This window comes from Xiphias gladius, chromosome 21 (assembly GCF_016859285.1).
Source record: "Xiphias gladius isolate SHS-SW01 ecotype Sanya breed wild chromosome 21, ASM1685928v1, whole genome shotgun sequence".
NCBI classification, from domain to species: Eukaryota; Metazoa; Chordata; class Actinopteri; order Istiophoriformes; family Xiphiidae; genus Xiphias; species Xiphias gladius.
In genome coordinates, this window is record NC_053420.1 from 28,640,580 (window position 1) to 28,667,176 (window position 26,597).

The following is a 26,597-nucleotide window of genomic DNA, read 5'->3' on the forward strand; positions in this document are numbered from 1 at the left end:
ATGATTCCACTGAGCACACTTATGAACAGTAGCTCCTGCATTTTGTAGACATCATTTCCAATTTTTCCAGTTTCCATGTCACACTAGAGGTTGGTTTTATCAATAAAGCTTTTCAGGGTCGAAGTACAGTCAGTGTATTCCATCTTTAAGATTTAGTTTGGCTTTGAAAAAACACCATAGATGTTGAGATGGTTATTACCTCCATTCCCGCAACTCTGATGGTTCAACTAGCCTTGGACAGGTGGAGAGAGAGAGAGAGAGAGAGAGAGAGAGACCAAGCTCCATGTTTGCTCATCAAATATGAAACAGCCTCCTCGGTGCCAGCAACTCCCCGGGATAGATTTTAATTTTCTGCAATGTTGTGTGCTGAGTGCTTGTACACTACATCCCTCTACGTGTGTTTGTTTGTGTGTGTGTGTGTGTGTGTGTGTGTGTGTGTGTGTGTGTGGCCGTGTGTGTGGCTGTGTTTGTCTGTGTGTGTGTGAGAGAGAGAGAGAGAGAGAGAGAGAGAGAGAGAGAGAGAGAGAGAGAGAGACTTGCCCTGTACTGAAGGACAAGGACAATCTAATCACAATGAAGAATGTTCCAGGCCAGGCTGCTGACTGTGCCCTGTTCCTTGTTGTGTTTTAAGAGGTGTGTGTTTATGTGTGTGTGCATGCTTACTCATGTGTTGTTGTACATGCATGTGTCCTCATGAGGGTTCAAATGATCTCAAACAAAAGTTATATGTTATCTGTAATTTTTCATTTTTCCCTGCATAGTAATACAGTATTTTTCATTCTTGTTTTTGCTCTATTTTATACAGTGAAATTTTATTGTGCACTGCAGTGATATGATACCATAGCCATACCCAATGCAAAATATTCTAGCTATCATGGTGATGTCATTCTGTCCCCTGCAAAGGTCCGTTTCCAGGTGAACTCTGGAGCAGTTTGTTTGTATTGTATTGATCACCAGAGAAGGTAAGTATTCATGTACGCTGAAGAGCAGCATGACTTTTTTAGTCAGCAGATCAAAAGCTGGATTCTTGTATTTTGCTCACAGGAAGGCACACACCTGTGTATATAGGGTCCCACAATTCAAGCCATGAAATCCAAGGAACTCTGAGTAGACCCCCCCCACCCCCCCACCCCCCAATAAAATTTTGGCAATGGTTCACCTTTCAGCACGACAATGATCAGAAGCAGACGCCAAGACAAGTCTCTGACTGTCCTCGAGTGGCCCAGCCGAAGCCCAGACTTAAACCCCATAGAACATCTGTGGAGAGACCTGAAGATGTCAGCTCACAGATGTTTCCCATCCAATCTGACTGAGCTTGAGAGGATCTGCCAGGAGGTATGGGATAAACTGTCCAAATCCAGTTGTGCAAGGTTTGTAGAGACTTGCCATAGAAGATTCAAAGCTGTAATTGCTGCCAAAGGGGCTTCTACAAAGTTCTGAAATAAGAGTCTGAATTCTTTTGAATGAGAGTTTTCAGTTTTTGATTTTTAAAAAAAATTCAGGAAAATTTCTAAAAATATGTTTTCACTTTGTCAGTATGGGTTATTGAGCGTAGATTGATGCGCAAAAATGGCATTTTAATCCATGAAAGTGTGCAAAAAGTGAAGGGATCCGAATACTTTCTGAAGCCCCTGTACTTCACAGAATGTGAATTTAATACAAATGTCCATACATTCCTACACAATCTGGACAACCATAATTTAATGAGAAATGAGATGAAGAGAAGAGATAAGAAACAGTGAAAACTCTGAGTGTAGGCAGCAGTAAAGAACTCCGAAGGGATTTCACTCATATACTGTTGCAAGCAAATTAATCTGCTAAGAAGAATTCAGTGTTTCATTGTTTTTTTATTTCCTCCTTCCTGTTTTCATTCCAGGGAAACACAACTGACCTTTCACCTCTGGCATCTTTCACCATGTGCTACACAGCTCATTTAAAAGACGCTGCAGTTAGTTCTACAGTTGGTACAGTTGTATAACAGCTCACAGATGGATCACAGGGAGTTGAAGTCATTATTACAAATTTGAAGAGACTGGTTTTATGGCCTTGCAGTATACTGTAGATAGGCTGGAATAAGACACAAAACTAGCTGCCAGTGTAAATGTGAGCCTGCAGAATAACTTTTGGGTCAAAATAGAAATGTGAAAATCTAAAAGTTTGACCACACTGAATATAATTTGTGCTTGTGCGAGACTCTAATTGACGCTGTACAAAATTAAGCATGCAAATCCCTTCTACCGATGCAGACAGTAACAGCCTGCCTTTAGTCATCTAGTAAATGAAAAGATGATGTGGTCATAATAACATCATCATATATATGTTCATACAAACGCCATTCCGCCATGTTGAGGCTGATCAGTGTAAGTACATCCGTAGGTGATGGATAATGACTCCCAAAGGTCAAGATCACCAGCTACATTCATTTGTTTAGAAGTGTACGTTGGGAGAGGAAGATCAAAATTTGTTTGGACGTTAGATAGTAGGTTAATCCTCAAATCAGAATAAAATCTATACATTGCCCTTTTACTTTACAAGATGTCTTAATAACACCGTGACTACAGCAAACCTCTGTGGTAATCTCTGTTTAAATAAAAACAATCTGTATGAAGCTTTAGACACTTAAAACACTGATCAATTAATAATCGTCTACTATCACTCATAATGTGAGTGGTCACACTGATTCTTGTCATACTTATCACATCATACTGGAGATTATGGAAATATTTCTGAGTGAGGATGATTGCGGTGCAGCTGAAAACTAAGAACTTTAAAAGTGCACTAAATGTAGTTCAGTACTAAATTAAGTTTAATTTAGAGGTAAAAGTCTGTTAAATGATGAATGTGTGTACTGTGCTTAATAAATCTAATTAGTGTTAACTCCAGCTCAGGCTCTGTTTCTACTGCTCTAGTGTTTTATAAAGATAATTTTGGCTATCATCTCTATCGATTATGACAATATTGGAAACACCAACTCAGCTGCTGAGATCTGGAAACACAGTGACATTGCTGTACAAAGATGTTCAACGTGACACAAGAAGTCGGTTACTACAAACGAACCGACAGTTCAGAGAGGCACACAACCAGAACTCTCCAAAATCATACTTTTCATATATGTTGAGTTTTGCATCCATCGATTGCTAGAAGAGTTTATAGCAAAGTTCACTTTTTACTTTTTTATACTGAGCTACATTTGTCAAAAATGCCTCCTAAACCAGATGAAGGAGGAAATGCAACCCAACCCTGACAACGACGTGCTCAGCATGAAAATGTGAGGGCCTCAGATCGAGGCTTCTCTTCTCCCTCTGCAGAAATACGTAAGGCTGAGTTTTGAGCTGCTCTGGGTTACAATTTGTGTATTTCATCATCACACAAAGTGAATACACCATAATGGCACCACAGATGGTGATAACCATTATATGCATAAACATGATCACATTTTACATATAACATTATTCAAAACAAATGGTGGAAGAAGTATTCAGATATATTGCTTTAGTAAAAGTACTAATACAACTTTGTAAAAAGTTAAAGTTTAAGTCCTACTTAGTATTATCAGAGAAATGTACTCATATTGTCAAAAGTAAAATTACTGGTTCTGCTTCTTTCAGCGGTATATTATCACATGGTTAATTTAATACTGAGGCAAAATTCATAAGGTGGGGCTAGTTTTTAACTACTGTATATACAGTTAACTAGTTCATTCAAGTGGTTTCCAACCTGGGGTTCGGTTCCTCTGCTAAGGGTCACGAGATAAATCTGGTTGTGAGATGATGAATGAGAGAACAAAAACAAAATAACAAAGCTCTGATACATAAATCTGACTTTTCTCAAATCTTTGCTCTTTGTTGTGAAATATTAGATAATTTTACCTCTTAGGGCCTCAAGTAGTTATTTAAATGAAACCCAGGTAACACTGCTTCAAAAGGTTAGTTGAAACAATACATTTTATTTAATAAGATTTTCATGCTTTTTATCTAAAATCTTAATCTGAAAAGTAACTATATCTGTCATATAAATGCAATAGCATAAAAATTGTTTCCAACAACGTTTCCCTCTGAATTGTAGTAGCATAGAAGTCTAAAGTAACATAAAATGGAAATATTGAAATACGAGTACTTTAACATTGTATTTCAGTACAGTACTGGAATAAATGTATTTTCCACCCCTGGTCCATGTATTCAGTTTTTCTTTTTATTGTGATTAGTATGTAGCTTGGACCGGTGTCACATTCCACGGCATTTACTGTATAAGCTTTTATGCAATCCCAACCCCTACAATGGGATAACGTGTGCATCCAATGTAATCCATCCAAAGAAATACTGAGCAGAATATACATGTACTTCTAGATCTGGGAGAACTGAAAACTTCCTTCAGAAACAGTGGAAAATTGAAGGGTATGGATTGCACCAATGAAGGAGAGCTCAGTCCTTCGACAGTATGAATATTACATATAGAAAGTACAGAGGGTTGAAGACAGCACCCTGAGTCCTTACGTGCATTTCATCGTTGCAATGCACTTGGAAGAACTGTCTCTTTCTATGTGTCACAAAGCATCAGCGAACCAAACTCACAACCCTTGGGCCAGGCAAAAGTCAGACAAACAGTTTCATGTTTATGTGTGTGTGTTTGTGTGTGTGTGAGTGTGTGTGTGTACGGTACAAAATCACAGGGGGGCCTGAATCACTGTTTTTCCCCATGTTTCTGTTACTGCTGCCATTAATCATCACTTTAGCAAACACACACTCAGTGACCTGCCACAACTGTTCTTTGTTTAACCCAGTCTGGTTGAAAAGTCTGCAAATGGACGCTGATAGTTGTTGAATCACCACTGCCAGAATGAGTTTTCACTGTTACCTGGAGGGGGGTGCTGTAGGTCTGTGGTTGTGACAGGGAAAGAGAGGTCCGGAAGTGAGAGCAGGAAAATTGTAGGGTTTGGGGTTAGATTGCCACTGAGCCCAGTATGGCAGGTAAGGTATGGCAGTGCAACCACATTCAAGTGAAAAAACGTGCTATTGGAACCATTAAAACTATCTTAAAAATCCTCATGAGGACATGGTTTATTAAGACTGGGCAATAAAACCTACTATTAATTATTTTTACTCCATAAAAACAGAAATTTACAGGTGATGATGAGTAACATTTATAAGAGCACATACAAGGTATAAAGCCATGTTAGCGGCTCTTTGAGGCTTTACTTGCTGATGTGAGGCTAAATACTCACATCAGCATGCTAATATGCTCAGAAAATGATAATGGTGGCATGTTGGTTTTACCATGTTCACTGTGCTAATTTAGCAAGTTAATATGCTAACATTTGCTAAATACCACTACGGAAAGAGTACAGCCGAGGCTGATTGGAATAAGATTAGTTTGCAGGTATTAGGGCATAAACCAAAGTACTGTACAAAATGAAATTTTGATCATATGATGGCACCACATGAAAGGTCAGGGGATCAAGGTTATTACAATCCATCCTCCGGAGATGATGAATGTGTTCAACAAATTTTCATTTTTCAGTCTCAGTGACACACTGGAATTGCCATTCCCACAGGCTTGGGTGGCTAAAATGGAGTCATCATTCCTTCAGGATCCCAGCGTGGATAGAACTGCATTCAGATGTTGATAAAAGTTTTTTTTAAACAATAATTAATAAATTCTGCAGTTGTAAATATAAATAAACTATGAAATAAGCACTAAAAGGACAAAGTGGGTGACCTCCTGGAAGCAGATAAACACCGGCCAGAGAGATTTTTCACATCCTGACTACCCAAAAGCTGAATAATGGCTTATAATTGATCTATAAAGCATTAGTAAATTAACCACTGATCATTAATAAAGCAATTCTATAGACATTATTAACCCTTTATATGGAATGCAGTGTTAGAAAGTTGTATCATACAAATATTTTGTTAAAAAAAATAAAACTGATACCCTTGCTTTATGAAACACACCTTTCCTTTCCATTTAGTTATGGTAATTATCCATACATCACCTGTCAACTGTTACGTTTCAGCCACGACATTCAAACTTTAAAGCCTCTTCTGTCATCTCAAAGCAATAAAGCAAAGTGAAAATTGCTCAAATTGCCACACTATCAAATAAACGAAAAGGTGTGAATTCCATTCCTTGGTCAGTGCTAAAATTCCTATCTTCATTTCCCTTTGCTGCTGACTGAGCTGTCAGAGGAGATGGAGATTACACATAGTCTGGTGTGGGAGCTGTTAGGTCAACCTCGCAAGTGTTCTGTATCAGAAGTGAGAATTACAAAGACAGGTACAGTATGTTACACTCTGCCTCAAAATATATGTCATAAAACACGTCTTAGGTGCACTTGAATTCCAGGATCTTTTGCAAAACATGCTTTTTTTTGCAGGACTTTTGCGACATACCTTAGCTACTTTCCGTAGAAGAGAGAGTCGCCAGTATTGCCCAAGGTTGGGGTTTCTCTACGCAAGCACACTTCTCTTTGCATCTCATTCAACTGACCACGTGGCGGCTGACATAGAATTGACATTTGTCAAGTAAACATAGCCGAAATCACTGGACAGCCGTTGTCGCGGTTATAAAATCAGGATTTTAGCAGAGCAGAGCAGCAGCTTGGAAATGGCTTGGAACTGACTGCTGGTTAACATGTCGTCTTAATTGGCTGCGTTTCAGTCACTATCTCATCCTTGCTACGTTGTCTGACAACAGAAACAGAAAAACATGTCAATGAGAACAGCTGTATTGGGAATTTAGCTGTATTGAATTACTGTATATGTGAGCACAGTCAGTGGGAGAGAAGCAAGCAGATAAAGGGCTGAAACCGGCTGACACCAAACAGAATCCAAATACGACGCAGTGATGTCATGAATATGATTATTAGTGACATTTAGTGACTTGTCAAGCAGGGTTTAGCTACTTTCCATTCAAAGTAGTTGTTCCAGAACAGTTTTCAAATACTCAATTTCGCTCATTGACCACACACTGGTCAGCCATATACTAGATTCTGACCTTGTCTTGTTTAACTGTCACACTGTTGTACTTAATTTGTGCTAATGGAATGACAAACGGGAACACTCACACTAGGTATAATTATATAGCTGATGGAGAAATGCTGTACTGCTAATTAAGGAAATAAAACATACACACAATTAACAGAAACATACTGGCACTGGTACACCACATGTGCATTTGTACACATGGACATGCAAGAACAAACACACACACACAGATATGTACATTTATCCACCCACATTAACACGTGCAGGCTTCACACATTCATGCATACACGTATGCACCCAAATGGTATATTGTATGTACACATAAAAACAAACATGCGCGCACTTGCAGACATCTGTACTGACACACATACATGTTCTTATATACACAAATGCACACACAAACACACACATTCAGACTCCTTCACACATTAACACTTTTCTATCCATTCTTTAACATACACAAACATACACACATGCCTCCTGGCTCTTGCTTGTGTTTGACTATCCTGTCAACACCAGAGGCTGACTGAAGAGGAGGAGGGCGGAGAGGCGGAGCCCCGTGTAATGCCGAGTGATGATTGGCCGTTGCCATACCAACGGGGGAGGGCCAGAGACAGAGAATGGTGGGGGAGGAGTTGCAGGCTGATTATAAAACCCTTCTGTTTCTCCTTTCCTGAGCTGTCTCTACTGTGTCTCTGTCTCTTTATGTAGTCTTTCCTGTTAGCTGTCCAGTGAGGCAGCTGACAGTGCTCTGCGTGGAGGACAGAGGGAGGGTGGAAGCGTGAGCTGTCAGAGGTACTAGTGGACAGGTCGGTCCATTTTCCCCATATCTTTGCCAAGACGTCTGTCCATCACCGTGATAGATCTACCCGCATCTTGTGGATTTATCTCTGTGTGAGGGACACCTGGGAAGGCAAGGGGAACCTGAGCACAGAGGCAGGAGTCTGCCCCCTCCCCTCTACCCCTCCTGTGTGTGTGGATGACCTCTGCTCCTCTGTAAGTAGCTCTGCTGCAGCCACATCCACTCACATTTTTCATAAAGCCTTATCAACCTTACAGCAAGGGTCAGGGGTCAGGGGAGGCAGAGACAGAGTACATGTTGCTGATCTGAGGAAGAAATTTGTTAATTATTATTCTCAGGATCTGCTAATTGGCCACATTTGTAGTTACTTTACTCTCTTTTGATGTTAAAGCTTCATCTTGAGTTTGATCTTGATGTAATTAATTTCTGGGATTACATGACAGTTCAAAGAACAGTATATTGATGTTAACTTCATAGCAAAATTGAGAAAGGACATATAGAAAATAAAGATAATTTCCCCTTTGTATTCCTTATAACATCAGTTATTACATAATGTACAATAAGTACAACAGGTATGAGGAATATGAGGATAGATGAGACAGCATTATTCAAAAAGTTTCAAATGTGTATAACTGTTGTGGTTTTTTTGTGTCCACCTGTTCAATAAGAACTTTAGGACATGTGAAACCCCTTCACCCACCCACCAACCCCCTCACCCGTCCACCTCTCTGCTCTCTGATGAGCCTCATACATTAGTACTCACTTGTAAACCGATACTGGAATAGTAGTAATGTGGGATGGGCTACTCAGATACAGAAGTCCATCCATAACCTCTGCACACACAGCACGGTTTACCTGTAAAGGCCTGCGGGTTTAATTGAGTGTGTGTGTGTGTGTGTGTGTGTGTGTGTGTGTGTGTGTGTGTGTGTGTGTGTGTGTGTGTGTGTGTGTGTGTGTGTGTGTGTGTGTGTGTGTGTTTGTTGGCAGTGTACATACACAAAACTAGTTCCCTTTTCCATATCTTTATCATACATTGTTGAGTCATGCAGAGTTTTGACTGCTCTAGTGCTATTACAAAAATAAGAGTCTAACGTATTGGTGAAAAGTTAAACTTCTGTTGAAGGTGAGATGCATGTTAAACACACCAAGAAGTCTGAATAAATGTGTTACATCATTATTATATTAAATTTTGTGGTCTTCAAAAGCATCAAAATGTCTCCTTTACCATTTTATGTTTATTTTTCATGTCACAGCATACAGGTTTATTTTGAATTAAGCTTAATTTTAATGCAGCTATGACATCTGATAATCCCATAGGCAAATTCCTACATTGACCATTTGATAAACGTCTCTTCCAAATAGCAATTGTCCAATCATGGCGTAGCAACCGCAACTAGGCATGGCTTGTCTGCCATGAGTTAGCGTTCTCAACATGCCGAAATGCGAGCTTTATAGGAGTGATATTCAGTAGTGTGTTTGCAAGTGTTTGCAAGATGATGCCAATTTTTTTCTTGTCTTTCCAGAATCAATACACTAGAGCACACTCTAGCACACTAGAGAGGTATAATGAACGGATTAGTGTGTTTTATCTGCAATGACTTAAACAGTAAATGTTAGCATGCTTTGCTAACTAGCTTACTACCTACAGTAGTAATCTAGTAATATACCCAAGGCCACGTAGTACCATATTATTAGTTAACTATTATTTTGTGTTATATATATCAGAGAAAATTCCATTCAGGACCAACACTTTTACTGTCTGAGCCAGTCCTGGATGCAGCTACATCAGATTTTAGGCTAATGTTAGCAGCTTCATCCCACTCTTTGTTGGATTTAGGAAAGTTTCATTCTGACAGTAACCTCAGCCAAACTCATTACCTGAGATAGCGTTGTTTCCCAAACTCATTGGTTTGACCTCATCTTTAAAATCTCTTTTCTTTGTACAATTTTTAAAATGAACAAAAAGCATAACATCAGTGTTGTTTATCCAAGTATATTTTTCTATAGTAAACGTAAGAGGGTTATGTTAGGCTTCCTTCTAATAGTATAAGTACTATAAAAGTGGCTTAACTAGCTTTGTTGTTGTCCTTTGTTTCCATGTCTTGCATGGATCATCAACTGGTGAGAATGCTAACGTTTTTCCTGGGACATGTAGCTTTAGCCTCAGTCTTTTAGCATGATATCATGTACCTAGCCGTTAAATGCTTATTTAAGACTAAAAATGTTCTGTGTTAAAATGAAAGGTACAATAGCAGAGCATACAGTACGGTCATTGATGACAATGTAGATGAGCAAAATTAGAAGATAAATCAAATAAAATTAAGTAACTGTCAAGAAATTAGTACTTGAAAGTGTTTTGTTTTTTTTAAATAAGTTGTTACTGGGACTGGCAGTAGGTTAAATACAGTGTAATGACTTTAGGCTACATCTATGATTAATACAAAGCAAGAGTGGAATATGCCAAACATAGATATCATGTTACTGTATGTTTCATTCATGGTGTCCCCTTTTGCATCCTGTCAGCATTTTGCCAGTCTTTTGGCCAAATTTGCCTCTGAGAATGTTACTGTAATTTGGAGTCTATAGTAGCAATCTTTTTGCCTTAGCATGTGGTAGCTGAGGCACAATAGTAATGTTTACATAAGCAGCTTATTAATGAGTCCCTGATTCATCACACAGCACCAGGCCCACTCAGCCATGACAATTTGAAGACAGACCCTAGCATATTCAACAATAGCCCTGGCACCAGCACTAAACACCAATCACAGATGAACAAACACATGCAAACATTTGGTCAAACACACCAAATGGAAGGCGGTTCGCATTTCAGCAGCCAATCTACTAGCCACTGTGATGAAACATTTAAAGCTTCAGCAAGCAAGCATCTTTTGTGAAAATAAACCCATCATCTCCAGAACCTGAGACTCTGTCTAGGTTATTTGATGATGGCTGTGTTCCAGTGGTGGAGCCTGTTTCCTAAACAACTCAAAGCTCAGATACTGTATTTTGGCTCTATCATTGCTTTAGTGTTTATGTGTAAAGACATTATAGAATTGCTGTGTCAGCAAATGTTTCTGTGTGCTATTTGCACTTTACTGACATAATTTCTAGGTAAAGCAGTTTTCCTCTTCTTGGTGCCATTTTGAGATATATCAACATACAAACTCACCCAAAACAACACACTGGCACATTTTGCAACCACAGAAATGCACTCTGCAGTCGTAAAGGTTTTTTACCTGCTTACTTCCAGTGACACTAACCAAAACTCAGTGTGTGAACAGATTTCCTTTCTCATAAAACATTTGCAAAACTGATCTTTAATAGTGCATTATTTACATGCATCTTTGAAAGCTTTCAGTCCTCGTATTCCTTGCCTCTGTTGGTACACGTTACCGAAACTAACTGTTGATCAGTGGAATAGCAGTGAACGTGAGCATGCTTGGTATAAACAAAAAAGAGGACCACCCATTAAAATATTGTTTCATAGTGCAACTAGTGGTTAAAAAGTCTACAGGGTGCTTTTAGGTATGAGTCCAATGAAAGTCATAATTACATGGTCGTAGGGTGCAAATATCTTGGAAAACAGTCCATAGAATTTAAGATCACACACGCTACCAGTGCATGTCGTTGCACTTTTCATTCTGATCAGAATGTTTCTCACTAGCATTTTACCCAACATTTTACCCAGCATTTTACCCAACATCATCAGGTGATGATGTTGGGTAAAAGATTCATAATAGCATATAACTCAGTTAAAGTTTTGTACTGATATGATCTTAGCATGATGCTTTGGCGGTATCTTAATGTTCCTCTAAGCATAATTGAAATATGTAACGAAATTACCTAAGCTCAAAGGTCCACGTACTAGGTTTCAGAGCTTTCAACCCCATCTCAAAGTCTTTATTCAGAAAGTGGATAATTCAATTCCATGCTCAAATCATAGAAACAGAATATCATAAGAAATCACCACTGTTACATTCAATATATGACATATGCAGGTTTTAGCTACAGCACCAGAAGATGGTCAGATTTTGTCTTTGTGTGCATGAGCAGCAGTCGCATGCTCCCTCCTGTGCCACAGCTGCTGCCAGGGTCACATTAAATTACTAAAAAAAGCCTCTAAGGACCTTAAGTGTTGCAGGGCATGCTTTCCACACTCTCATCCAATACGTTTTGAAAGCTCCTCACAGCTGGGCAGGTGGTGCATTCACAGGTGAGCTATCTGCTGAGGTAGCCAATGCTTTATATACAGTACATACGCCATCCAGCCACTACATTAAAACCGGTAACTTGTTTTAATGTAGTGGCTGATTGGTTTTCGGGAAACATTGGACAAACTAATTTTGTGAGAGGCACTGCCTGGCAGAAGAAGCTGTTGGATGATCGGTTGGGCACCCTTTAGTCCAAGATTGGCTTCTCTGGGCAGTAGGGTGGCCAGTGTGTTCACTTTTAACTGCCATGCTCAGCGGTGTTTAGGCACTTTGCATAATTACAGGCCTTGTTAACCAAAGTTGTTAGTCTAGTGCTGCAGCAGTGATGGCTTATTAGACACTTGCTTGCACACCGACAGAGGCAGAAGCCACCTTGGGAAATGTATCCTGCGTTGTGCGCAAGTGGTGTGAGGTAAGCTGTGAGTCAGAGCTGCTCCCGTCAGAAGCATGACCATAAGCCAAAACCTGAGGGAAAAGTCTCAACAACCAGCACACATATAGTGATGTAAAGCAATCTGACAGATGAGAAGGTCTGAAACACTGATGCATTTTTCTGACATTAAACTTAAAAAGATTTTTGCTTAAGTCTTGTGTAACTAATTTAATGGCCATGTTTGTTTTGTCTGCTTACTCAAACAGTTCAGTAGTTCTGATATAAAAGCTCAGGGAAGCAGCTGTGTACTGTTCTTTAGCAGAGGTGGGAAAATTAACCAGACACACATTTGCCAAACCAACCAGTTAGTCTTCATCCTTGGAGCCTTTTCTCTTGCAAAATGTAGAAATCTCACCTCTGTGTTGCTGTTAAAGTTTGTTTTCGAATGAGCTGAACAATACGGCAGACACTTGGACAAACCACACAAAGGTGAGATTTACACTTTATTGGTAGTGTTTACAATCAATAATTTTTAAATTTTATAATCAAAAATACTGGTGAAGACTAATTGGTTGTTTTGGCACAATGCACATCTGGTTATCTCCCTAACCTTTTTCTAATGGAATCATCCGGGACTGTCTCTTCCACAGAGAGGGAGACAGTCCCTTACTGGGGCTAATACAATGGATGTCACTAAATGACTAACATGGCTGCTGCAATACATATCAGGGGAACAGTGTTAGCAGGTAGTGATATCATCAGGAGTAGTACACACACCGACTGCAAAGTCCAAAGCATGCCCTAGGTAATTCCACGAACACGGAGACTTCTAGCATTCAGTGTTTGCAAGGATGAACGTGAAAATGACTCTTTGGTAAGATGTGTTGTCTTGCAGGTTTTTATAAGTTACAGTCCAGAAACCTCTTGCTTATCTTAATATTTCTCCCTGTCAGCAGGAAGTCCCCCAATCTCATTTTACATTGTGCCCTTTTGGCCTCACTAGGTTAATTTCATGCTTTCATTAGACTGAGCCTGCCTGAGGATGATAATCATCTATGTCACCGCTATCTCCTCCAAAGAAAAATTCCCTCCTGCTCTCTTTTTCTTTTCATCTCCTGACTCTTCCACTTTGGTTCTTTGTCTCTTTCTTCTTCTCTCTTTACCCAAGAATCTTTTTCCTCTTCTACCCTTACTGTCCTTGTCCCTAGAGCTAAACGGGCCAAATCATCAGCAGAGACATTTTTTATTTGAGTCCTGCCTCTAACAATCAGCATCCTGACTTGCCTCTGATGTCACTCTAACATCAGCATTTAGTGCATGTGTGTGTTTTTAATTTCGTGTTTTAGTACAGTCCTGTTTGAAATTATTGCCACCCTTTTAAGTACAGAATTTAGAATACCTTTAGAAATAAATGCAAATTAACCAATTTTCTATAATCAAAATAATTTAAAAAGTGTCCATAGTTACTTAACAGCAACAACAGTCATGGACAAGGAGATAAACATGAAGACAAAGCTCTTGAGTTTCCAGTTTGATACTCCAACCCCACCTATGGTCATGAGCTTTTGTTAGTAACCTAAAGAATGAGATTGCCAATACAAGTGACCGACTTAATTTTTCTTTGGGTGGCTGGGCTCACACTAGGGTGAAGAGCTCATATATTGGGAAGGAGTTCAAGCTAGTTGAGGTGGTTTGGGCATCTGTTTGGGATGTGTCCCGGATGCTTCACTGTCAAGGTGTTCCAGGCACGTCCAGTCGGTGGAAATGCGGGCTCAGACCCAGAACATGCTGGAAGGATTGCGTAGGAAGATCAGGAGGATGTGGCTCAGGACAAGGATGCGTGGGCTACCTTGCTGAGGCCCCGTGTAGACAGAAAACAGTGTTATGAGAAAAAAACACAGCCCTACTATGCATTTGAGGCTTTTGCTTTATGCAGGTGGGTGACAATGCAGTGGGATTCAGCAAAAAAAAAGGCAAAAAGTTTGAACATGGCTCAACTTTTGCTGGCTGTATTTGACAGTTAAACGTGCAAGTGCATATTCCTGGAAGAATACTTTGTAACATGACATATTGCCTGCTGTTTAGCTCAAGATCACTGTGACAAAAGATACAATGATCACCATTGTGATAACCTTCCAGAGCAGTAAAACTTTTCGTCATAGTATTATAGGCTAATACGCCGTCTCATTCACTCTACTACATCAAGTACACAACATTTTCTTGAAAAATAAAAGTATAAAAACTGTTAAATAAATTACCCTAAAGATTTGAGAATTTGTTACTTAGATGGGGCTGGCAGTTTTTTTGTATGGGATGCTTAGTGTCCCTGAACGCTCTTTTGAGTTTACTAAAACAAACAGTGAAGTTCTCATTAATTATTGTTGTTTTGTGCCATTTGGAGACAGAGATGAGCAACTCGGACATGAAGCTGTTACCAGTCAGACTAACTGTGCTTGCACAGAATCAGATTTAGTACGAAATACTATATGAGTGTTCAAACAAAGCAACCACAATGACGTTAGTGGCCTGTTGCACAAACCACGGTGACCTGTGATTCAATAGGACAGTCTGATGTGACCTCAGTGGTGTTGTTATTCGTTCACGGCCCTGGATACAGTAGGCCTACTGTTCACACAGGAACAGAGGGTGACATGTAGCCAGAAAGAGAAAGACAGAGGGATTTATTGTTGCTGTCAACATTTTTGTCAATTTTGCTGCTAGAGGAACCTGCATTATTAGCACTTCTTCTTAAAAGTAGTTTGAGAAATAGTCTGAGAAGATGTGAGTTGGATGATGTCTCAAGGACAACTACAGATAAATGAAGTGAAGAAAAAGACAAGTATGTCTGGCAGAGAAATGGGGAGTGTGATGTATAGTCATATAACAGAGCAAATAAGGCAGCAATTGTTGTCTAGTGAGGCCCGATTCCAAAAAAAGATGGCACAGGAGGAAACAAACGGTCATCTTTATTACGGCTTCAGCAAAGACAAAGAAGAGACGAGAATGTGACGTCATATTTCTTTCGCCTTGTGTGACATGTCATAAAGATGTCAAGCAAAAGAACACTACAATTTTCTGACTGAAGCACAAGCTCAAGGTTGGTTCACTGACTGTCAAGGCTTTACTTTTCTCCCTACAACACTGCATAGAGAGATGTCTGGCAGAATTGATATTCACTGTCAAGGGGGCAAGGGGAGAAACCATATCTGGGTTGTTTCTATCTCTTAAATCAATCAGACTTGTCGCAGTAAGGGCTTAAGCCAATGCTCTTTTGGCATTGGTCTATCCCAACTTCCTAATAAGTTAGACAATGTTGTTTAAGGCAACAATCGGACTGTTGAGAGAGTCTCTCTTCAAGCTTTGTTTGGAGTTCATGTGAATATAATCTGACTGTGATCTGAGCCAACTAATGTAAATAAAGTATGGACTAAATACAGATATAATCCTCCTCAGTCACAGCTAATTCTCTGGCTTAACGGTTCTTTAGTTTGCATGAATCGTCCCATACTAAAAATTCTGTCTAATAAAGAAAATTACTGCTTTCAGAGGAATGACGCAGATAAGTTACAATTTGTTTTAAAGGTACCCTAATCAATATTTTTTTAATCAACAACTGACGAAATTACTGTGTAATGTGTAAGGTGTTGCTTGTAGTGACAAAGTCATAGAAATACCACCCAACTGTGCAGTAATCCTGCACGTTCCCTCAGTTTAAAGACCCTTGTAGTGTCTTTTAGCTAAGTGTTTTGGTTTCCTGGCCCGGCTATCTCAATCTTCATTCCAACAGAACAGTACCTGCCCAGTATCAAACAACATTTTTTTATGTGTAGTAAAAGCAAAACTGAAATTCAACAAATTACCTTTCCTCAGATTATATAGGTGTAAACTAAAATCCTTCATACACCTTATCTTGTACTTTTACTTGTTCTGCTTGCTTTGAACAAGGCTAAAGTTTGCCTGTGATTGACAACTGCTAACAAATTAAATAAAACATTTCTCTGTTGATTCTTTGAATTCTCATGATACAACACTTAAAACTGTCAACTGTTAATGTTACACGATGTTTTAAAGGAAATACACGTATTCACTTTCCTGCCAGGATTGAGATGGAAAAGATTGATACCACTGTGGACTAAATGTGATGCTAGAGCCAGCAGGCCGCCAGCTAGCCTGGCTCTGTCCCAGAAAACATAGAAAAAGGGAAAAGGGAAATTTCACATTTGTTTTTTCTCTGCATCGATTCAAGTCTAAATTGAAAATACTCATATATACTGTATATTTATTCAGACTAGTTTTACCACGTTGGTTTATCTAGACTTCATCTTACGTGGTCTGGACAGAAAAAAAAACTGTATTTGTGCGGAATAGGTTTCAGAAATCTGGAACAGATTCTAAAATAGTCTAAAACAGGATCTTAATGTGATATGTAGTTCCTGTTAGAACTGTTGTAAGAACCGGAGTCAACCCAAATTCTGATTCATACTGTACAACTCAAACAAATGTGGGACTTTATAGAAACAGCTGGACAGCAGCAATAGCTAACCTGTTCACCTTCTAGCATAATTTGAAAATATTGTATGAATCCAGGCCCTGTTTATATAAATTTGCATTTAGCAGAGGATTCCACCCAACACATCAATGGTACAAAGGCTTGTTATATCGCCATTATATGTGTATTATCTTTGTTAGAATGTGGATGGATAATGGCAGCTAAAATTGGATTAGGTGCCTTACAGACTAAACACACCAGCTGTTTAACAGTGATTCTCTCTTAACCATTCTGGTTTCTGTGAAGCAGCACTGTCGCCACCATTCATCTCCTTTAGGGAAAGATGTGTGTGTGTTTATTCTGTGCACGCAGTTGTACAAGCAAAGCTGTTTTTACAGTCCATATGAACTACTGGAGCACACAGTAATGTAACCCCAGGCCAAAGGTTAGTTTTAGAGCATATGGCCGATCACACACAAACACAGATGACAGACAGATTTGTGCGCCTGCTTCTCTGTGTTTCTGTCTCTCTCCCTGTCTCTCTCTCTCTCTCTCTCACATACACACACACACACACACACACACACACACACACACAAACAAACACACCCTCAGGTGAAAAGTGAAAGAATAGAGGAAAGAAAAGCACATGCAAGGATGATTGTCTCACATTATTTGTGTTGAATTCATTTCTAATGTGATTTTGTGACCAGTTAACCTTTTGCACTCTTGCTCTAGTACTTGATCTCTGTTCTAGAGTTTGAAAAAAGTGATACATCACGTCACTCTCTTAGTGTGCTATCTTAGGTATTGCCAACCATTATCTGATATGTCTCTTATGTTACTAAAATGCCAGGTTACTGCAATGGAAAGTGTTGGGAGCAGTGTGGCTGCTGTGCAAGACTAAAGTTTGATATAAAAGGTTATGTCAAGAAATCCCTGCTTATCACTGACAGAAGTGGCTAAAGATGAGTATTATTAATGGTACTTATAAAAAGACACAGCAGCATACTGAAAAGATATGAAACCAATTCAGAATTATACAAACAAAGTGTTTTTTTCATGTTTTCTTGTATCTCACCTTCTCTCAAATCTTGTATCTCCAAATAGCAGACAGCATGTACTCTGCAGATTACCTTTCTTTCATTTAGTTTCTCTCTGCATCTCCGTTGTTAGCCCCTCCCTCCTGACACTCCCAGAGATCACAGCTTGTGTTGGCAGCCTGTCCGGCTGTCAGGAACAGGAAGCTGCCATGCCAGGTTTCACTGGACAAACACAGCAGTTGGATGAAGCTGTGGTCTCCCCGTTAGCTGGCTAATGGTCTGCCCTGACACTGTGCCAAAGATGCTTTTCAGTGGCCTCTCAGGGTCATTCATTTATTCCATCTCAACGAACTGGGCGGAGAAAAAAAAAATGAAAGAGTCAGAAAATATTTGCCTGAGGTCTTGAGTCTGAGTGTTTGCACTTGTGCAGAACTCCTCCCCCATCGTGAGTCACAGTTGTTTATTTCCATGCCTGTGCTTTATGCCTTATATGTAAATGGATTGTTAAATGTGTGCCATATTTTCTGATGACTGTGCCCACTGACCTGTAGAAAATCACGAAGCCCATCTAAACAAGCCCCACGTCTTTTCCATCAGCTGGCCCCATTCTAAATGAGTACACAGTGAGAGTTGTGTATAATCATTTCGGGTCATTCGACCACTGACATATGGCTTTTTGCTGAATCACACACAGTCCTCCTCAACCTCCCTGCAGTTCAGTGAATCACTGAACTGCTCCAGTGGATTTGGTCGCTGGCAAAAAGGACAATATTTTGTTTGCACTGGGCAGGTGATGTTTTTACAGTGATGACCTCTGAGGGAATGAAGAGGCGGAGATTTCAAAACAGAAGAAGTCAACTTATTAGCTAGCTAGTGTTACATCATCCACTTTTATTTAACCTCCTATGCCGGAGATTGAACTGCAAAGAACACGCTTCATTTTTACATCTAGACAGATGAAATAAATGCTGAATGAGAAATTGCATTGGGTTATAGAAGCTAGAGCAACAGAGGCTAGCTTGGATGTGATGCCACGACTTCGGCTCTCTGTTGTTCCTTTGCTAAAGAGCTTGTTAACTGACGCATAGCAAGCTAGCTAGCTCGTTTTAGTAGAAAATAGAAATTGTTTATTATAGTGCTAGTCTGTTATTGTGACAGACTAGCACTAGCATGTTCATGGCTTGCTAGTGTGCTTTCCAGCTACAGCAGTTAAATAGCATTACTGTTACAGATGAGCTTTATGAAAATGATTCATTTGAATGTTTGCTGATTTACCATTGCTCAGCTTAAGTTTTGGTTAGGTTTAGCCACAAAAAATACTTGGTTAATGTTAGGAAACAATCAGTGTCATGGTTAAAAGAAAACAACACTGACTGTCAGTAGAACACAGGAAACTAACAAGGTTTTGCTGTGCTAATATCATTGTCATGCTACTTCCGCCTTTGCTCCTTGTCAGGTGAACACGAACACAGGTCACTACAGAGCTTTGAACAAACAACAAATGATCATTTTTCTTGTGAGGACAATCTAACTAAAAGTCTCAAATCCCCCCATTTACACAGAGGACATGACCTCAGTGTCCTGGCTTCTAATGCAGCTAGCCCTGCCCACATCCAGGTCCAGAGGTGCTTTTTTTTTGGCCTTTTCCAGGCATCATTTTTACTTTTATCCAAGATTATATGTTGACATGGAAGCAATTATAACCACAGCCCTATTTTACTAAGTAACCATGTCCACAATTTCATTAATCAGTGTTGGGAGTATGTTTAATTTGAGTAAACACATTAAATGACTTTGTGCTCCCAGCTGTAATATTACAAAATCACATACTGTATGAATTTCTTACTGTTGACCGACTGTATTTTAGAGGAATGTAAATCTGAACATTATTAGATAAGAAATGAATGTTACATCTGAACAACATAGAAAAGATATAAACCCTCATGAAGATGCATGAGATGGGGGGAGCAGCTGAGAAAGACAAACAGATCAATGAGGAGCAGGGATTTAAAAAAAAGAGGAGAGTGGACACCATAGCGACATGAAGTGTGTTTGTGTCCAGGGAGGATCAGAGCTACAGGCAAACTGAGATTTGTTGGCACCTCATTTGGAGCAGATGCATTTGTGAGATTGAGTCTGTGTGTATGTCTGTGTGTAGTCAGACAGTGTCACACAATTAGCTTCTTCTCTTTGACATAGTACCTCTGAGAGTGATGCCAGATATTCCTGATTGGCTACAAAGACCTAGACCCGAAAAACCATTTTCCAGACAGAGAAGTCTGTTGTCTAAAAGATAAATGAAGCACACTGCCAGTCTTGCAAACACACACACACACACACACACACACACACACACACACACACACACACACACACACACACACACACACACACACACTGTCCATTGCAATCAGAAACTTTGTCATTGACGACACATTCAATTAAGTCGCCCAAGTGGATAAAGAGAGGCTCCCAATCGGAGTGGGGGCCATTGCATTTTTCTGTGTCCTCTTAAGAAAAGAGACACCTCAGATTATAATTCAATCGAGGTGAGGAGAGAAGCGAAAACACGTCCGGAAAACAGGAAGGGAATATCATGCTGAAATCATGAGATTTGGTGTGGTATCTCTCCTAGGTGAGATGTTGCGAACACCAAACATGTTCCATCCCCACTCGTGGCTGCCTGAAAACAAACACTGTGCTGTTTTTGCCGAGGGGATGATTGCCATGAAAGTATATTGACGAGAAAAGATCTGACAGAGAACAAAACAAATCCTGAGTGCGACTCAGTCTGCAAGTTAACATTTGAGATTGCAGAGGCACAGATTCTCAGGAGCAGAATTACATTTGTGCAAACACGTTCCTGAGTCTGCTCTCTCAATTTTATCCAGCTGTTTTGGCAGCTTCTGAGCACTTGAGATCACAAGAGCTCGCTTGCCAAACATTTTTGACTAGCAAGTTGCAACGTTTGTGTTTGTGTATAAATATAAATGTATGTATAGAGAAAATATAAATATATATAAATGTAGATATAGATATAGATAGGCACAACAGCCACAACATAAAAACTGGTAACTTGTTTTAAAGTTGTGGCAAATCGCTGTTCATATTTACACCGATCAGATTACCCTACAGCTTTAATTATTCTGGATATGAGGATCTGCACTGTAGATTGAAGTTCAGCCAAATTCTGGCGATCCAACTGATCCCCCTTACTGTCCTGTAGTTTATTTATACCGGTGTGTTGGATTTTGCGCTAAACCTATTTTGAAAAGGCTGTCTTTCTGAATATTGCCACAGCCCATGATCATTTATTATAATCATTATTATCTTTTGTTTGAACCATTAGTTTTTTGAATCCAACAAGGAGTCAGATCAGATCACAGAAAACCCAACCACCCCATATCAGGCTCATTCGATTTCTGAGGGCATTGTTCCGCTCTGAAGTGACAATAAGCCTCATCCATAAATGTTGTCCTTATAATGGTTCTAATTATTTTCTCTGTTAAAATTATTACTAAAAATGGAAGAAAGAAGAAGGAATAAGAAAACCTGACATCTGGTTAAAAAAAAAAAAATCACACTATAAATACAAGCTAATGAAGCTAACACAGCTACTATGATATATAGCTAGTAACTACTTTTAAATTACGTTGATTCAAAATATAATTTTTTTTTAAATCGAATTTAATTCTAGTCATTTAGTGTCAACGCCTTTTATTTTTTTAAGATAACATGGACACCAAATACTGTTATTCATCTGGTGTTTAAAAAAATGCTCTGGCCTTGTATTGTGAAAGTACAAGGAAGGGTCAGGGCAGGATGACCCTGCACTTCCAGGTCAAATTTAACAGATGATGCTCTGCTCTCGGTTTGTGGATGCACTCAGGGGATTTAGACAGCCAAAAGTGAGCGTGAACAGCTTTGATCATTGTATTATCGCTGGTTCAAAAGTAATTTGAGCAACAATTCCTCTCACATGCTCAAATCATCTGCTTTACTCACGATTCTGTCCTCCCACTCACACAGATCTAACTATGCTCTTACAAATCTGTGCCAGTGTGCTTTCAAATATTGACCTGCAGACTGACGAGGATTCAGATTTGTTTTGTGCGCGCAGAAATCTTTTGGTGTCATTATACTTCCATAATTTTCAACCATGATTTATAGGGTTTTTGGTACAATGGGGCAGTACCATAGTAGAAAAAAGACAAACTGAAAAGATTTTGTATCACTGGGCTAAATCCCCAGGCATAACTTTGGTCTGTGAACTGTGAACAGGAGGGAACATCTGCACACTGAAAGTTGCTGCATTTTAAGCATTTTTTCAGTGATGCCCGATAAATATTTGGAAATGAAGTTATTTCAGATATGCATATGGGCCCTTTACAGCTGAGGGCTTATGGGTTTTCACTGCACTCGTCCAATGTTGGATGGAACACTTTAGTGGATATTCTCCCATATTAACATTTACATTTGAAAAAATTTCACAGATGCTATCATTCATGGAAACTTCAAGTGTGTCAGTGAAGTGCAAGTAAGCTTGGAAATCAACACGACCCTTGTTTTTTATACTTTAGTCTTAATCTTTGATGCTAAGCTCTAATCACGGGTTGTTTCACTGCTGTTTATAAAGATCACTTGTTGGCCACAGTGTGTGCATTACGGTGGTGTATTTGTCCTTGGATTATTTTTTGGGCAAATTAAAGTTTATGTTAGTGGTGGTCTTTTCTTTGTGTGACCAGCCATGGTTGCTTTCTTTGCAACTATAAGATTCTTATTCTGTTTTTTCCAAACAAAAACACTCCAAACTTCAGACAAAACTGGTAACAATCTTAATCTAAACACAGGTTTTGTAAATTTTAGATTTTACAAAGCGAGTATATGGCTTGAGAATAAGCATCATACTGTATTTTGCTATATTCAGGGGCTTATCCACCACAGGCTTTGGCAAATGGTTTTTTTAGAAGCAGAACAAAGGATGCATATGGTATCTTTGGGTCAAATTCAATACAGATCCACAAGTAGGAGGCTTTAAGAATGGAAATGTTGGGTGGTTGGAGGTTCAGGCCATCATTGTGGTGCTATGAAAAGAACATTCTTTCATTTTTTGTAAGAACATTCATGTTTTTTTCAGGATAAATTGTGATAACTTTGAGCATTTGAGTTTCCTCCTTTGCCATCACTGGGTCAAGATTTCAATTTGTCCACTATTTTGGTCTATGACCAAATACCTGCAGAACTAATGACATCTCCATCATCCTCAGCTGTAAATGTGTTCAGTGATAATGCTAACATGTTAAAGTAAAATGGTGACTACGGTAAACACTAACAATTAAGAACTCATGCACTATTACTTGCTTGTGGTAGACTCATGAACAGAGATGTTAACCAGCTCCAGTGTTCCTTTGAGCCTTTAGCTGTTAATAGTAACTTAACTTACTGTAACTTAACATTCTGCGTTTTGCCTTTGGAGTCATCAACCATTTCCAGCTTTATGCAAATCAGCAGTTCTCCATGGTAAGTCCTCTGAGATCTCTTGTTTCGTGAGGCATGGATCACATGAGCAGATGCTTCTTGCGAATAGCCAACCCAAAATGTTCAAAGTAGCTCTAACCCACACCTCTGATCTGGTTTCATCAATTGGACTCCAGTTTTTTCGAACTTCTGACTCCAGTTAGCTTTTATTGATCCCATTAGCCGAGGGGTTTACATACTTTTTCCATCCTACACTGTGAATGTCCATAACGAATGATGTATTCGATATGGACAAGCACAATACAATCATTTGTGTATTATTAATTCAAATAGACTGTGTTTGTTCATAAATGTAACTTTGATGAAGATCTAACCATATTTCAAGACAAATGGTATTTGTTCAAAAACAAACAGTAGTTTTCATCAGACCTTCTCACGGCATGATCTAGTTTAGGGTTACGCTAAGCTTAACATAGTTGAGAAAACTAGTTAGGTTAAGTCAGGTAACTTAACCAGGAGAAAAAGTGGAAAGAGGGATACGATTCATTCGCAGATCTAGAGGTTGTGTGGATAGTGAAAATGACACATTGATACATTTCTATTATGTCGTAAAATGTTTTCCAGAATGCAAAAGATCAACTGACAAAATATTTGAACAGCATGGTACAGCAATTATAACAGCTACAGAGCCTCTTCAAAATCATAAAACCTGTCATCACATATTTGGATGAGAACATTGAAGAAAAACTACTGTACAGCATCAGTTAAAGATGCAGGAAAAGAAGAGTAAAGGTAATTTCTCATCCACATTTAGCAATAAACAAGTCCTCCTCGTTAGAAACATAACAATAGACCAAACTAGTAAAAGGACCCAGCCCTTTTACTCAGCTTCTGACACAAAGAGGTCTTTGTACTGTCTTTTAACACTGACGCCGATTGGACTGAGTGGATTACACCTCTTTTTTAGAACACAGCGTCAACAAACAAAAAGTAGTTTTGTTCAGTTGAACTCCTTTATGAAGGGTTCGGCAGGAGCTCCCATTCTACAGTATACTGTAAAGCTCTATCGTGCTTATGCAAGGGGGAAGTCTGCCTTCACAAAGACTGCCTTACATAGTCTCAGTGGGAATAATATCAGCCACAACCACTAATAAATCAGCACGTTAGCCTAGTAGCATTGATTTCTCTCTGCAAAGTAAGCTTCTTTCCTCCTCCATTCTTAACCCCTTAATCTGTTCTATATCTGATAGCTTTTTATTTTACCAGCTTCCTAAACATGTGGGCTCTTCGGATATTTTGTATTTTGTCTGACAGTTAACAATAAATGCCTGTTAATTGTCTGTTATTGTTTTATGTTCATTTTAGTCAGTTTCTTCATATAGTATCACCATCAGAATATCCACAGTGAGCTGGAAGAAAACCCTTGCCCCCCTGCAGTGAATTATTGCTGCTAAGAATCTGTATGTGTTTGAAATAGATGTTAACTGCACCTTTGCTGCTGTGAGGATGAAGATGATGAAGTTGCGACTGTGCAAAAGGCATTTTCTAGCTCTAGAAATATAAAGCTGAGGTCTCTGTTAATTGCTCACTGAACTCATGTGAGTGTGTTATTAACAGCAAACTGCAATCAGTGACAACAATAAAACCAGTAACTGGTTTTAATGTTGTGGCTGATCAGTGTAAAAAGGTTGGCATTCCTGCTTTTAGCAGTGCTGTGGCAGTCACATTGCTCTTTTGTGCTACCAAGAGCATGTTTCTCTCTCCATCGAAGAGTCACATGTGCTGCATTTGATTGATTCCTAAAGACTTCCCCTTTTTAGAATAAGAAATCCTCCCTTTGTCTGCACTGATCTGGGGATTACTTACTTCTACTGTAGCTTTGCAAGCTGCTTCCACTCCTCCACTCGCTGTTCAATTTATGGCTGCCACCCACACTTCTCTTGTTCTGAGGGAGCCTTCGTTATTTTCTCTTAGCTCCCAGGCCTATGTGCATATCTTATGCCTTTATATTGTCCAGACCATAAATATTTGGAAAGTTACACATTTTTTGCTCATTTTTGTTTTGTTCTTCTTTGCTTAGAAGAACAAAACAAAAAACGTAGCTTCTTTCCGTAGAAGAGAGTAACCAGTACTGCCCCGCGACCGGGAGGTCGGGCTTTCCCTCCATAGGAACACCACTCTATGGGTCTCATTCCATTGACCACATGGCAGCTCACAGAGACATGATTGAGCTTCTAACTTTCTCTCTGAATGATCATTTTACAGGTAAATATAGCTGAAATCACAGTGCATCCATTGTCTTTAATTTATGTTCATGGTGATTTTGTCAGACAACGTCACGGTTCTAAAATCAGGATTTTAGCAGTACAGAGCAGCAGCTTGGACATGGCTTGGAAGTGACTGCTGGTTAACATGTCGTCTTAATGAGTTGTGTTTCACTCACTATTTCATACTTTTTCCATTATCTGACAACAGAAGCAGAAAATCATGTAAATGAGAGCAGTTTTATTGGGAATCCAGCTTTATTGAATTACTGCATATGTGAGCACAGAGAGTAGGAAGGAAGCAAACAGATAAAGGTCTAAAACCGACTGACACTCGACAGAAAGCTAATACAACGTGATGACACCATGAATATGCTAATTAGTGTATTACATCATCTAGCGACATTTAGCAACTTTTAGCGAAGGCTTTAACTACTTTCCGTTGTTTACAGCGGTTCCACAACAATTTTCAACTAAATCCTTCATTTCACACATTGAACATTCATGGTCCAGCAATATACTAGGTATTGACCTAGTCTTCCTTCTGTATTGATGTAAACCTACTCAAATTAAAGATGAGACTTAATCTAATGTAATTTTTTTAGATTTCAAATTGAATGACCAAATTGTGTCCAAATAATTATGACTAGAAAATGTATGAGAGTGCATAATTAGTTTTGTGCCTTAGATTTCACAATCATTGAACTTTTCCACTTAAACCGCGTGTGTTTGTGACAAAACCTAAGAGGATTTTGGAATAAAATAGAACCTTTCGTTGGTTAAAACGCTGTCATGAAATACCATATTTATTTTATTAATTTTATTAATTTTTGTCAACTAAACCAGAGCTGACTGGCCATGATGAGGACATTGGAAACCAAACTTGCTGTCTTAATCCTAGTATGAGAGTTGACCAAGGCCATGAAAACAATAATCCGTCCTATTTTTCATATA

General features: G+C 39.1%; 1 protein-coding gene and 1 long non-coding RNA gene across 2 annotated transcripts in view; both read left to right on the forward strand.

Annotated features, from left to right (window-relative positions):
- The first annotated feature begins 547 nt into the window (after positions 1–547).
- Positions 548–1,200, forward strand: LOC120807041. The gene is made up of 3 exons (XR_005709778.1): positions 548–633; positions 904–962; positions 1,167–1,200. It is a non-coding gene; the product is annotated as an uncharacterized LOC120807041 (long non-coding RNA).
- A 6,488-nt stretch (positions 1,201–7,688) lies between these two features.
- Positions 7,689–26,597, forward strand: part of cdk18 (cyclin dependent kinase 18) — a 61,798-nt gene continuing 42,889 nt past the window's right edge. The window contains exon 1 of the mRNA XM_040116145.1: positions 7,689–7,979. Within this exon, the coding sequence (XP_039972079.1) occupies positions 7,963–7,979 (17 nt within the window). The 5' untranslated portion in view covers positions 7,689–7,962. The remainder of the gene's footprint in view (positions 7,980–26,597) is intronic.